Below are 14398 nucleotides of genomic sequence, written 5' to 3' on the forward strand. Positions count from 1 at the left end.
ACACACAGAGGGCTTGACGGTCAGCAGAGCAAAGGGCCCGGTCCTCATAAACATCCAGGCATTGTTCGGCCGCCCACTCGTCCTCTAAGACACGCATTTGACTCAACCTTCAAGCTCAAGGTAATCCAGCACGGAGGAGTTGCTGTAGCACACATCCTTTCTGTGCTTCCTGTCAAAGGTATCTCCAGCAGCTCCCCTGAGATTCATCCTCCCACTCACCCACCCACACACTGCTGCTGCTACTGTTGCTGACGTCAACATGAGGAACACAGCACTGAGCTGGGGAACAGCTACGTTCAGATATGTAGCAATCACATTCAGAGATATATTGTAATTACAAATGATCATCCATGTTGATTTATATACCACCACCACCACCACCCTGAATTTACAATGAGTGTACAAAACATTAGGAACATCTTTCCATGAGACTGACCAGGTGAATCCAGGTCAAAGCTATGATCCCTTATTGATGTCACTTATTAAATCCACTTCAATCATTGTACTTGCCCATCATCAAGGGGAGGAGACAGGTTAAAGAAGGATTTTTAAGCCTTGACATGGATTGTGTATGTGTGCCATTGAGGGTGAATGGGCAAGACAAAATATTGAAGTGCATTTGAACAGGGTATGGTAGGTGCCAGGTGCACCAGTTTGAGTGTGTCAAAAACTGCAATGCTGCTGGGTTATTCACGCTCAACAGTTTCCCGTGTGTATCAAGAACGGTCCAACACCCAAAGGACGTCCAGTCAACTTGACCAACTGAGGGTAGCATTGGAGTCAACATGGGCCAACATCCCTGTGGAATGCTTTCGACACCTTGTAGAGTCCATGCCCAGACTAATTGAGGCTGTTGAGGGCAAACAGGGGTGCAACTCAATAATAGGAAGGTGTTCCTAATACACTGTTCTTTTGGAATGTATGCCACCAGGTATGAATATTTCAGAGTTATTTCTACAGTAGGTCTTGTGCGGACACATTTCCAACCTTGTCCTGATTTTAATAACTGCTCAGCAGGTAATCAGACACTCGATAAGGAGATAGTGCTGTAACGCTCCAATGCAACTGTTCAGATTGCTTCCATCCTATTTATTCCTATGTACCCATTTGTCCACATGGGGTCAGTACCGTAACAGGAAAATATTGTGCATGTGTACTCTTCATTAGAGAATGGAATCCCTTACACATCCTTACAAAATAATGAAGGAACAGACAACTAGCAGCACATTTTTATTTCAACTTAACAAAAACATTGCACATTTTCCAGTAACATGCCTGTATAGATCCGTCAAGTTCACCTCGCTTAATGAGAAAAGAGTAGTAATCAATGATGTATATAAACCCTGGATTGCCGATACTATGTATTGGCCAATGAGAGGCTTGACGCCGCTGGTCGGCCATATTGGCACTCCCCAGAAGAAGCAGTCCTCCATAGGAATGAATGGAATTCTACAGTATTTCAATTAAATGTTTCAAGGACAGTATTTCAATTAAATGTTTCAAGGACAGTATTTCAATTAAATGTTTCCAGGACAAAATTACATCTATTTAAAGATTTTTTTGTACTTAAAAATGATACTTCAAGGAAAATGTTTTAAATGTGTATGTTTTCTGACATAATATAATTTAAAAGTATGCATTAAGGTGTCTGTAATAGAATAAACGTGGCTAAAACAAATGTAAACATTAATAAATGCATTTCTATATAATACAAAATATTTTTTACACCGTGGGGGAGTGCCAAGATGGAGTCGAGGTGGCTTTAAAACAGCGCCCCCTGTCAGTCTTCTAGTGTATATATAAATCATTGGTAGTAACAGAGGGAAAATATGAAGAAATACAATAAGCTGTTTCTAAATGCTAAAGAAGACAGTACCAAGTAAAAATTGGCCACATTTGAAACCAAATGTAATAAAAATATTACAGCAATGTTAATACTTCACCAAACATGATGCAATTGTATAATCCATGCAATTAAATTAAATAGTCATATGCATATTAATATTAAAGTTCAAAATACGAGGTATTTGTTGGCTCATGTTTTTGTTTGCTACATCCATAGCAGTTGTTTGATTTCAATACTGTAGTCACACCTCATGCAATTCAATTTCCCATTGTCAATTTGTTTCAACCCAAATACAGTAGCACAAAGATCCATGCCACACAATGCGCACAGCTACATTTTAAAACTCCAATTAACAAAGCTACAACACAATTCATACCCCAAATAAAACTTCAAAATGGAACCTAATGCAGCTACAGCATGGACACGTTCTGTTCTAAAGGGATCCAAATGTGTTCATAGTTTAGGACAATTGTAAGTTTTGATTTTTGTGTGAATAGTTAGCTCTGTTATGTACTGACATGGTATTCTGAGGTACACTAGTAAGGAATGAGCTGCCATTACACTATTTGTGTGACATTCCCCTGATGCACCTTTTCCTCAGCTGAAATAGCTTCAGCAGAATCTATAGCCATTCTCTGTTGAATCAACCTGCACAATAGTATAACGTCTGCATTGCAGTGGTCATCTAAAGGCCATCGACTAAAAACAATCACATAATTGAAATTAGTAAACCAATGGGATGGGAGCCTAATTGTAAATTGGTAAATTATTCATAAAATGTGAAATGATCAGAACAATTTTGTAAAGGCACATTTTTCTATGTGTGTGATTGATCCCTTTTCAATCATGTGGAGTATAAAACAAGTATTCTGGGTCAGTAATACTTCTAATGTAACATTACATATATTAAATACTCTCCAACTGAAACAGGGGATCAAGACCAAACTCAGAATGGTCAAAAATAATCTCTCAAACTATAGAAGAATCTCAGTGTGTGAAGACGCCATGCATTTTTCATAAGGAGTTTTAAACAAGGCACAAGGAGCGGAGTGGAGCGAAGGATTTGCATTGCAAGCTTTGCCACAGGCCCCGCTGGTTCCCAACCCCTTGACCCTCAACACTAGCTAACTCCAGGACTCCAAAACAGCAACTGCATTTGCATGTACCATCTGTACAAAATAAAAAAGAGTAACCACAATCCCCAAGAACAATATTCTAGCAACAGATATCGAAAGCAACGCAAGGGATGACATAATGACAGTACAGAAAAACAACAGTTAGGTCCTCTCTACATACTCTCCATGCACCTTGTAGTGAGGTTGCAGCTTTCTCCTAAACCTGCCTTATTACTGGTTGCCATTTTGACACAGAGGTCTGAAGTTTCCTCACACTTGTAATGGTCAGAGGAATAACTAGCTGTGCTGCTCTGACTAACATGTCAGACACAGCTCTCTCGGTTTCCCACACAGGAAGTAGCTGTGGAAGGAGCAGGAAACACCTTGACCGTGGTGACAGTCTAAAGCCCATCTCTAGTGGCAAAAGCAAGCAGAGCCCAATAATCTCTGCATGCACTGCACTGCACTGCCTATTCTGCAGGCTGCGTTGAAGAGTAAAGAAGCTAAGAGGCAGAGGAAATATTGCCTGGAGAGGTTAGCAGGAGCTAGCTTGCAGGTTTGGGAGGGTCACCTGCACAGCAAGGTGTGTTGCAAGGTGTGTCGCCCAAAGAACAAGTTCTTGTTTCTGTGGTGTCACTGCTGCAATGGCTTGTGGGATTGGACTCACTCTGGCTGCGTTGTCTCTCTTTGTTCAGCTCCTCCCACTTGGCCCTGTTAGCCTGGATCAAGTCAACCATTGGCTGGAGCTTGGGGTTTATTTTCACCAAGGTCTGGAGAGAGGCAGAAGAGAGAGAGAGAGGGGGAAGGAGAAGAGAAAGGGAGAAGGAAAAAAGAGAGAGAGAGGGTGTTATGAAGTGAGATAAATGAAGACCATCTTGCACTTCGTACATTCTTCATCATACAAAAAATATGCATCTCACAACAACAAAAAAACAACATTACAATGCCGTAGAGCACAGTGCCATACAGTACAGTTTAGTTCAGTAGACTAAAATACAGTAGGTTACAGTACAATACAAAACATTATACTGTACTCTACTGTACTGAACTCTACTGTACTTTTTATTAAATGTAACTGTACTCTACTGTGCACTCTGCTGTGCTTTACAGTACTGTACTGTACTGTGCTGTCCAAACTTTGCCATATCTGAACCAATCATAGACGTCTTTTTTTGGGCCAAATCAAGGACGGTCCGGAACAAGTCTGAACCACTCATAGACGTCTATGTTTGGGCTGAATAAAGTCCGGTCTAGACCGGACATATGTGGATGTTGAACTCAAGGCCAGGGTGGACGGACCAAATGTCAACGTCTTTTCAACGTCCATGGATGTCAGCGTTGGACAGTGCTCACTGGGTTAATATAAACAAAAAAATGACTTACTGGACTGTAATTAGTTACTAGTGTCATTTTTTTCTGTGGAATTGTAAACCACAATTCAGTCACTGTGACACATTGCCTTTCATCCAGCCTTTAATGAATTACCTCAGAGACGTGGGGGGTTCTCTTTACACTGCATTTAGCTCCTTTAAATGTTATCTAAATCACTTGGCTTTCCATTGTACAATAATTAACCCACGTTTCATATGAAAACACAAACACTTTCCACAACAGACACAAAACACAAAGCCACCATTTAGGAAGAGATACTGTACACATTGCCACGACAACAGGGGATACTTTAATTTATGCTATCAATTCAATTCACATAACTTTTATATCCGGATAGGGAACTTTATATCTGGTGATGGATTGGGACATGTAAGACACATAACAACATAGAACACAATATACAGTATTAATATATATGAGTGGAATAACTCACAATGTTATAAAACGCTACAAGAATTGTCTATGAGAATCTGTTCAGTATCTCATCATCCTCGCCAGTGTGTGTTATGGCTGGCACATGGAACGTCTCCATACATGTTTTATGAGTCAAATCAGTACAATCTTCATGCCAGAAAATGATCTTCGGAACTGCCTGTTGCCTGAAACTGTCAAACCTGAAACTGTCAAACCTGTTACAACAGCTAGGGGGATTTGAAAAGCATTTGTATTCAGAGGGTGCACTCACTAACTCACACAACAATTGAGGAGGTACACTGAAGTTCTGTTTTCTAATTTGGTGCAGTTCAGAAGTCAAGCCTACATTTACATGATCAAAAGATTCCACATGGCCTCTCATTCATATGCTATGCATAATAATTTCCAGAGGGCTTTTAGTTTGCACTTCTAACTAGAACCTAGTGACCGTATGTTCAAAACATTCCATAGTGAATATTAAATAGTCCAAATGGTTTGTTTCCACTGTGAATTTGGGAGAGCTCCAAGCACATTGATTCATACAGTTCTACGATTACTAGACCACTAGGGTGCGTCCCAAATGGTACCCTATTCCCTATGTAGTGCACTACTTTTGACCAGAGCCCTATGGAATAGGGTGCAATTTGGAACCCGGCCCTACACTACATAGGCCCATCTCCCCCTCTAGTCACCATGGCAGGTTGTTGTTAGAGCACTCAGTCTCTACATGTACAGATGGTGAGGCTTCTGTAAAGACTTCCGAGACTTTGATTCCTGTTAGGGAGTTGCCATTACACCCTGTGTGTGCTGCTGTAATAGCTCCAAGTTCCTCGGATGGACATACCCACTCTGTGATCAACTTAATCTCTCTGAGTTTGACTAGTATGGCTGGAGAATAGAGGAGGATTTTCAACTAGGATCCTGCCAATGTCTCCCTCTTCCTTTCTCCTTCCTTCTAAAAACCCATTTTTCTTGTTCCAGCATCAGTATTCTAGTGCAGTAGACAGAAAGAGTGGGGATATAGATGGAGAGCCATGGTTATCTGGTGGGCTTTGAAGATGGGAGGTTATATAACGCAGGATTAATATTCCACACAGTAGCACGAGGAGAGGGAGATCAGTGAGATTCTCTTCCTCCCACAGACACAAAACCCTGGCGCCTCTGAACTTCCTCCTGCTCCCCTCTCTCTCTCCTCTAATTGGTGGCGGTATGGTTGTGAGCTGGATATCTGCATTCTCTAAACATTAGCATTTGCAGGCCATTGTGTGAGTCTGCATCTAAAGACAGACAGACATCGCCACACAGAAAGCAAATCCCTTTGTTCTAATAATGTAGAGTTTTCAAAGCTATAGGGAAAACATGGCAGTCTACCATCGCTTTTAACACAAGTTGTTCCTGAATTAATCTAACGTTTGAAAGTATATTTGCCATAATATTACAATATAGTAGCCCTACGTTTGTCAATCAAAATATATTCTGTATGTGAAAACATATTTACCGTTTTTTAATCGGACAGTGTTTATCTGGCAAAAATCATGTCTGCCAACTGTTTATACTGTATGGCATTCCCTGTTTGCTCTGTGCTCTTGGCCTCTAACTCTCCTTATCTTTATCAGTGGCCTTGATCTTCCCTGGAAGTCAGTCAGTCAGTCAGTCTTCCTCTGTCTCCCACACACACACACTCACTGACGCAGACGTCATGACCTGGCTCATTCGCGCACACCCACGTACGCACGCATACATGCACACAATGAGAGCACAGAGCTGACTCTCCCTATTAATTCCCTCTCTCCCCTTTCAGTGCTGTGCAGTGAGGCACACTATACCTGCATGAAAGGGAGTTAAGCATGTAATATACTGTATCATCATCATCACTAACGTCAATGCTTCCCTCATTCAATGCATTTGTTTGCTTGGCATTCTCAAGATCTGGAAATGAGGCCTCATTCTAGTACAGTATTCGCAAATAGAACATGTCCTTGGAGTTATTTCAGAGATAAAAAATAAAAAAAATCGTATTTTTCTAAGAGATGTCTCTAAAAGGAAAGAATGTTCACTGCAGTGACATTTCCCCTGCTGGCGTCATTAGGGACAATGGCAGGCCTCCTCTGATGTTTATAGAGAGGGCTATGTAGCTAGTAGTACTTGGTGGTAGTACCAGCAACAGATTGAGTCCCCTAGGGTTTGGGGAGGTTGAGGAGGCATTGCGGAGGATTACCTCATAAAGCGGAGCACAGATCCCATCGATCCACTCCAGCTGCAGGCCCGGCAACTCGTCCTTCCGGTTTCGATCAAAAATGGCCTGGAAAACAAACACACGCTTAAGCCTCATGATTCCTTCACCGTCTGTTCCACTTCCTTCCTACACACAGACTAGCCCTTGATCATGACTCTCAGTTCCATTACATTACACATAAGAGTCATTGGACGAAGGCGTCTTTTGTAGGGTGGAGTTTTGTTAAGAGCCCCGACGCTCGGTCTGAACATTAACACCATCGCTTGCGGTACGGTTTTGGAAGCATACGGACCTTATCTTTCAAATCAGTGAGAAATAATTTCCAAAAAACAAAAGGTTAAATTGATACACAACTTTGTGGGGTTAGTGTTCCCAAACGGCCATATCTCCATGTTACAGCGCGTGTTTACGGAAGAGAGACAGAAAACAGAGGGACCACCTGTGCTAATTCGCTATTTAGTATGCTCCGAACACCTGTGTGCACCAATTTGTAAATCGCTCTGGATAAGAGCGTCTGCTAAATGACTTAAATGTAAATGTGTGTAACGGAAGAAGGCTGCCAGAAACGTGTTGTCACTGAAAAATACTGTCAGCTGCAACTGTGATAAAGCCGGTTAAAACAGTGTAGAGTAAGTGTATATTTTGCATTTGTGAAATTATTTTGATGTGATATGAAAGTAAAGGCTTTTATGTTTCTAGAACCGTATCGCAGTTGAGAATCGATTCACGTTTAGATAGGGTATTTGGCTGTTTTGGCTGCCAGAGCCAGTCTACCTCTGAAAATAACATATATGGCTCTATTTCTGGCGCTAGTGTCAAACGCACATTAGTTTGCAATTTCGTCATGTAAAAACTGGCGAACTGGCATTTTCCAGCCCTAACGCCAGGTTCGGTAATTTACCTGTCTAACATCAGCATGCTTGCACTCAGATGGGAGGGGTGGATATATTTGAGGTGTGTCCTTAAAAACATGATCCAAAGTGCTAATTTCAGGCAGCGCTGGTAGTGATATTTAAGACCAACCAAAAGCTGGTTTTAGCGGTAACGCAGTTGGTTATGGCATGAATTTTGACAGCGGAAACGCAGCCTATCCAGCCGTGACACACAATGCCCATATGCGCATCGGACAAGATGTGCTTTTGGTGCCTGTATACTTCGTATTAAGAAACATAAAACACTCACGTTTTATTTTATTAAAAACGATGCATAGCCTCCCCTCTCAATGAAGGCTGTTTTCTTTTTGTCCTGCCCAATTTAATCAATTAGGCTAGTCAAGACCGTCGATAAAGTGTTTGGCTTGTGAGACCGCTTGAAAATAAATCTTAATCACCAAAGCTTTATTAAAATATAATGTTTGAGAGGAGCAACACAGTGAGCTGACATTCCCTTTTTATCTATGTGTTATAGTCAGGCCTACATTATTTTAGCCATGATTTGAACGTGTGTAAAAACCCCTCCATGATGTAGGCTACATGTGTCCATGCCCATCGTGAAACGAGAGATGAGAACATCGGTGAATACCGGTGAACCTCGTATTTAGAAGTTATTTTCCTGTATCAATTGTTTGTGTTCTGTTTTTTTTTGTGATTTAAAAAAAAACAAGCCCTCGGTAGGCTACCGTTACCCTAGGCCTACTACACTGCTCAAAAAAATAAAGGGAACACTAAAATAACACATCCTAGATCTGAATGAATGAAATAATCTTATTAAATACTTTTCTTTACATAGTTGAATGTGCTGACAACAAAATCACACAAAAATTATCAATGGAAATCAAATTTATCAACCCATGGAGGTCTGGATTTGGAGTCACCCTCAAAATTTAAGTGGAAAACCACACTACAGGCTGATCCAACTTTGATGTAATGTCCTTAAAACAAGTCAAAATTAGGCTCAGTAGTGTGTGTGGCCTCCACGTGCCTGTATGACCTCCCTACAACGTCTGGGCATGCTCCTGATGAGGTGGCGGATGGTCTCCTGAGGGATCTCCTCCCAGACCTGGACTAAAGCATCCGCCAACTCCTGGACAGTCTGTGGTGCAACGTGGCGTTGGTGGATGGAGCGAGACATGATGTCCCAGATGTGCTCAATTGGATTCAGGTCTGGGGAACGGGCGGGCCGGTACCTAATGGCAGTCAGGCTACCGCTGGCGAGCACATGGAGGGCTGTGCGGCCCCCCAAAGAAATGCCACCCCACACCATGACTGACCCACCGCCAAACCAGTCATGCTGGAGGATGTTGTAGGCAGCAGAACGTTCTCCACGGCGTCTCCAGACTCTGTCACGTCTGTCACATGTGCTCAGTGTGAACCTGCTTTCATCTGTGAAGAGCACAGGGCGCCAGTGGCGAATTTGCCAATCTTGGTGTTCTCTGGCAAATGCCAAACGTCCTGCACGGTGTTGGGCTGTAAGCACAACCCCCACCTGTGGACGTCGGGCCCTCATACCACCCTCATGGAGTCTGTTTCTGACCGTTTGAGCAGACACATGCACATTTGTGGCCTGCTGGAGGTCATTTTGCAGGGCTCTGGCAGTGCTCCTCCTGCTCCTCCTTGCACAAAGGCGGAGGTAGCAGTCCTGCTGCTGGGTTGTTGCCCTCCTACGGCCTCCTCCACGTCTCCTGATGTACTGGCCTGTCTCCTGGTAGCGCCTCCATGCTCTGGACACTACGCTGACAGACACAGCAAACCTTCTTGCCACAGCTCGCATTGATGTGCCATCCTGGATGAGCTGCACTACCTGAGCCACTTGTGTGGGTTGTAGACTCCGTCTCATGCTACCACTAGAGTGAAAGCACCGCCAGCATTCAAAAGTGACCAAAACATCAGCCAGGAAGCATAGGAACTGAGAAGTGGTCTGTGGTCACCACCTGCAAAACCAGTCCTTTATTGGGGGTGTCTTGCCAATTGCCTATAATTTCCACCTGTTGTCTATTCCATTTGCACAACAGCATGTGAAATTTAATGTCAATCAGTGTTGCTTCCTAAGTGGACAGTTTGATTTCACAGAAGTGTGATTGACTTGGAGTTACATTGTGTTGTTTAAGTGTTCCCTTTATTTTTTTGAGCAGTGTATTTAGCAAAGATGGGATAGGTATACATGTTGTTATTTTGTTTCTGTGAGCTGTTTAACAAACTATAATGGACTAACATTGGAATTGGAGCTGATTCCAAGGCAATACATAAACGACCGTAAATATACACAACTTGAAGCAACCACTTATTTAGCCATGGCGCACGTCCTGATTGGCTAGTGACACACCCACAACTTGTTTATTCATCAAAACCAAGGCCTTTCGCGCCAACGCCAGCAACTGCGCTGATAATTGTGGTTGTGAAAATAGCATTTATGAGACATCCCGAACCTATAGCGCCAGCGCTTAGATTGACCATTGCGCTCGGTTTGTTAAAATAGTATTTGGACCTTAAGGAGTAACGGTAGGCTCCTTAAGAGTACAACTTGGGCTACACAAAGACAGGCTCGCACGTCGGGAAATAAGAGTAGGAGAAAAAAGGGGAATGGCTTCTAGTCCTAGCACATGAATGTACACTTCAGTACTGCAATGTTTGTCAGTGCACACTTCAGTACTGCAATGTTTGTCAGTGCTGTTGTAGAACTGAATGTATAAAATGCACCCTTTCCCGTTATGCCAAACAAGTTCATTCCAGATCCTATTTTCCATTCTGCCTCAGTCTCCTCTCTTGCTGCATGAACTTCTGAGGCTCCAGAGAGAGAGGCTGCGCTTCACAGATAGTTACTGGGCTACGCTTGAATATTGAGTTGAATATTTAATTCACAACACCCACACACACGCTCAGCGCTAAAGGGTTTGACACAGGCTGAAAAGCAACCTGAGGCTAGTGCATTAGCTAGCTACTTCAGAGGGGAACCAATGTGGCCGGGCGTGATTAGTCAACCGGCAGTAATTACAGACGGACGCTGCTCTGCTCTACTCCCTAAGAACCTGCAGCACCGTTTGGACTTCAAAGCTCTGAAATAAAACACCAGGAATTCTTCTATTTTAGTGCTTTGGCTTTGAATACAGTACTTATACATGTAGAATATACACTGAGTGTACAAAACATTAAGAACACCTGCTCTTTCCATGACATAGACTGACCAGGTGAATCCAGGTGAAAGCTATGATCCGTTATTGATGTCACCTGTTAAATCCACTTCAATCAGTGTAGATGAAGGGTTTTTAAGCCTTGAGACAATTGAGACATGGATTGTGTATGTGTTCCATTCAGAGGCTGAATGGGAAAGACAAAAGATTTAAGTGCCTTTGAACGGGGTATGGTAGTAGGTGCCAGGCGCACTGGTTTGAGTGTGTCAAGAACTGCAACTGGGTTTTTCACTCAACAGTTTCCTGTGTGTATCAAGAATGGTCCACCACCTAAAGGACATCCATCAAACTTGACACAACTGTGGGAAGCATTGGAGTCAACATTGAGGCTGTTCTGAGGGCAAAAGGGGGTGCAACTCAATATTAGGAAGGTGTTCCTAATGTTTTGTACACTCAGTGTAGAATGATGAGTTGACTCATGTCAAGGCTGACCAAAGTAAGACATTTAATCTATATTTATCTAGGATTATCTTGCAGGATTTTTTAAATCATTCATAGAAGAGTTATGATACATTTTATGGCCCCTGTTATCTACTGGTTAGGAGGACACGGCAGCCAATGTGATTATAGGAAGGTGTCGTTGTCACTTCTTTCTGTCACCTATAGACAGGTGCAGAGGTTAAATAGATGTTGTAAGTGTTTGGTAACAGGCTTGTGTAAGAGCATTATTCTAGGACATACAGAGCCACCTGATTAAAAACCTAGTCCAAAGACTGCTTTAGGCACTGTAGAGCAGGGATCATCAACTAGATCATTTTTCTTGAGCGGATGGTCAGGGTGCCGGAATATAATTTGTAGACCGTAAGAAGCCCAAACAGATATAATATTTGACTAAAACATAATCATTTCAAACCTTGCTTACATTTGTATACGATCACATACAGTATATCTCTCTATTATACGTGGGAATACTTTGGAACAGTATTCAAATCATTTGGAGCTGATTTGCTGGTGTTTTTAGTCTTTTTATGTCCAACAATTAAACAATTTTGCTATGGAAACTTGGCGAGCCGCCAGTTGGGAAACCCTGCAGTAGAGGGACTCTGTGTACTAGCTGACAACTCTCCTCTCTCACACAGTGTGATGCAAGCTCTATGTAACAAATGACCAATGTCTAGACTATAAGTCCTATGGCCAGGGGTAAAAGTAGATTACATTTCTTCCCGGTACAGGACCTCCTATGTGTGCACAAGCTTCTTGTTGAACCACATCACATTTTGGAGCGTAGGCTATACCACCTGTTTTCAAACCTATTCGCTCCTTTCTCATGCCTCTGACATGCGGTAATGATAAATAATGGTGTAAAAGCCTACAGTTTTCTTGACATTTTTTTGAATGATTGTGATAGGCTCATGTTTTACCGGCGCAGTGTACCCCCACTATTCATTTTTCCGGGACGCCGTACCGGACCGTACCGCCTTACTTTCACACCTGCTTATGTCATAGGCTTTCTTTAGGCCAAAAACAACAGTGGATAATTTGCTCATATGATGATGAACTCACAGATGGCGTGAGCTTCAGTTCAGATCTCTCTCTGTCCCCCTGCTCAAAGAACTCACTGGTGACCAGCTCTGCCACCTAACAGGAGAACATCAGAACAACTATTAGCATGAGAGAATACAAGGATTTTTACAGGCATACAGTGAAATGACAGGCCTGAGAATATTCAGAATATCCTAATATACACATTTCCAGGCAGCATGAATGAAATAGCCTGTCCTTTTTTACCTTGCGTGATATTTCCCAGGGTTTGGTGACGGCCCCCAAGTCACACGCTGTCATCAACATGGACCTGAGAGAGTTCAGTGAGACATTCGTGACCTCAGCTAAAACACCCACGACGCCTAAAAACACCATGTTTTCTACATCACAATGATATACTTACCTACACATGTCTCTGTGGCCTTTCACGTTCCAGTTGTATTCACCTTTGTTGACCAGCTCAAAAAAGGTGTTCCTGTTCCTAAAAGAGAGGAAGGATGAATTCTAGTCCATTTTGTTCATTCTAGTGTGAGTGATATACAATCCACAAGGGGGCAGTACAGACTAGAATATTTGTTATCTAACCAAGAGCTGTGAACATGAGAATACAGACAGTGCATTCTTTACCTGTACATCAAGTTTGTATGTAAAAACAATAATCAGATGAAACCAGCTATAATATGGACAAAACAACTACAATGACTGCACTACGCTTTATGTTGTATGAGACGATATCCTCACATATGTTTATATCAAATCCCATCTGCCGGATACAATAAAGTACATACTCAAAGTATAGAGTGAGGTCTGTGGCCAGGATGGACTGTTTCAACAGCTGCATGAGGTCACCGTATTCTCTGGACGACAGGTTGGAGAAGATGTTGTGTCCCTGCAAGGACACACACAGAAGAAGAGGCTCACAAAACATGTCATGGATCACTGTCTAATTCAGCCTGAGTGCTGGTCTGTTTGTGCTATCATGCCAACTCCCTGTCACTCTTGGCTCAACAATGACAGCATTTGAGTTAGCAAGAGCACAAACAGATCTGGCACCAGGCTTTGTCTACTTCATCAAAGCGAACACAATCTTTTTAGCGGATTTCCTTAACCCGGAACAGGTGAATAAATAACCTAAACAGTGTTTTGTGGCTAAATCTAGTCCAATCTCTACCTGAGCAAAATAAAGGTGTAATGATCTGACTAGCAGCTCCAGCATGACTTTGTGGCTGTCAGCACATTTAGTCTGTGACTTGAGAGGGATTCCTCGAGTGTCACATCAGTGTGTGTAGTGCTGATAAAGGGGATGGTGTAAGCGTGACACTCAGTGTGTGTGTGTGTGTGTGTGTGTGCGTGAGCTGGAGTCAAAGGCAAATCTGCCAGAGGCAGGAAGACGTACCATCAGGGATCAGAGGGAAAGCTCTTAAGAAGTAAGTGCCACTTCTCACTCTCTCTCCTTTTTATATCACTCCAACAGATCTCTCTCCATCATATATACAATATACCCCAGTCCCACTTAAAGTGCCCATCACCAGGGGAATGCCCTAGAAGAGAGAGATGGAGGGATATGGGGGTGGAGAGAGATGGGCTTCTTGAACTGGTTGACCCCCTGATTGTCTCTGTTCATGCTCCAGCTGAGACTGAGGTTTTCCCCAGCACAGCACCGCAAGACCAGCCCAGATCCTCAGTTCATTGGTTCCCATGAAATATTCAATACCACAATGGCAGAGACGTAGAGGGGTTTTCTCAATCTATCTTAATAAGAAGAAAATAGAAAGATTGAGAGAGAG

At 42.7% G+C, this 14398-nt stretch overlaps 1 protein-coding gene across 1 annotated transcript in view; it reads right to left on the reverse strand.

The window, feature by feature from the left end:
• Positions 1-3506: 3506 nt before the first annotated feature.
• The window catches only part of pde11a (phosphodiesterase 11a), a gene marked incomplete at both ends in the record, with an annotated part of 73256 nt that continues 62364 nt past the window's right edge, over positions 3507-14398 (reverse strand). The window contains 6 exons of the mRNA XM_084179056.1: positions 3507-3731; positions 6986-7069; positions 12633-12707; positions 12858-12921; positions 13015-13092; positions 13400-13500. Coding sequence (XP_084035182.1) covers positions 3507-3731; positions 6986-7069; positions 12633-12707; positions 12858-12921; positions 13015-13092; positions 13400-13500 — 627 coding nt within the window. The remainder of the gene's footprint in view (positions 3732-6985; positions 7070-12632; positions 12708-12857; positions 12922-13014; positions 13093-13399; positions 13501-14398) is intronic.

Source organism: Coregonus lavaretus, assembly GCF_964263955.1.
Source record: "Coregonus lavaretus genome assembly, chromosome: 16".
NCBI lineage: Eukaryota > Metazoa > Chordata > Actinopteri > Salmoniformes > Salmonidae > Coregonus > Coregonus lavaretus.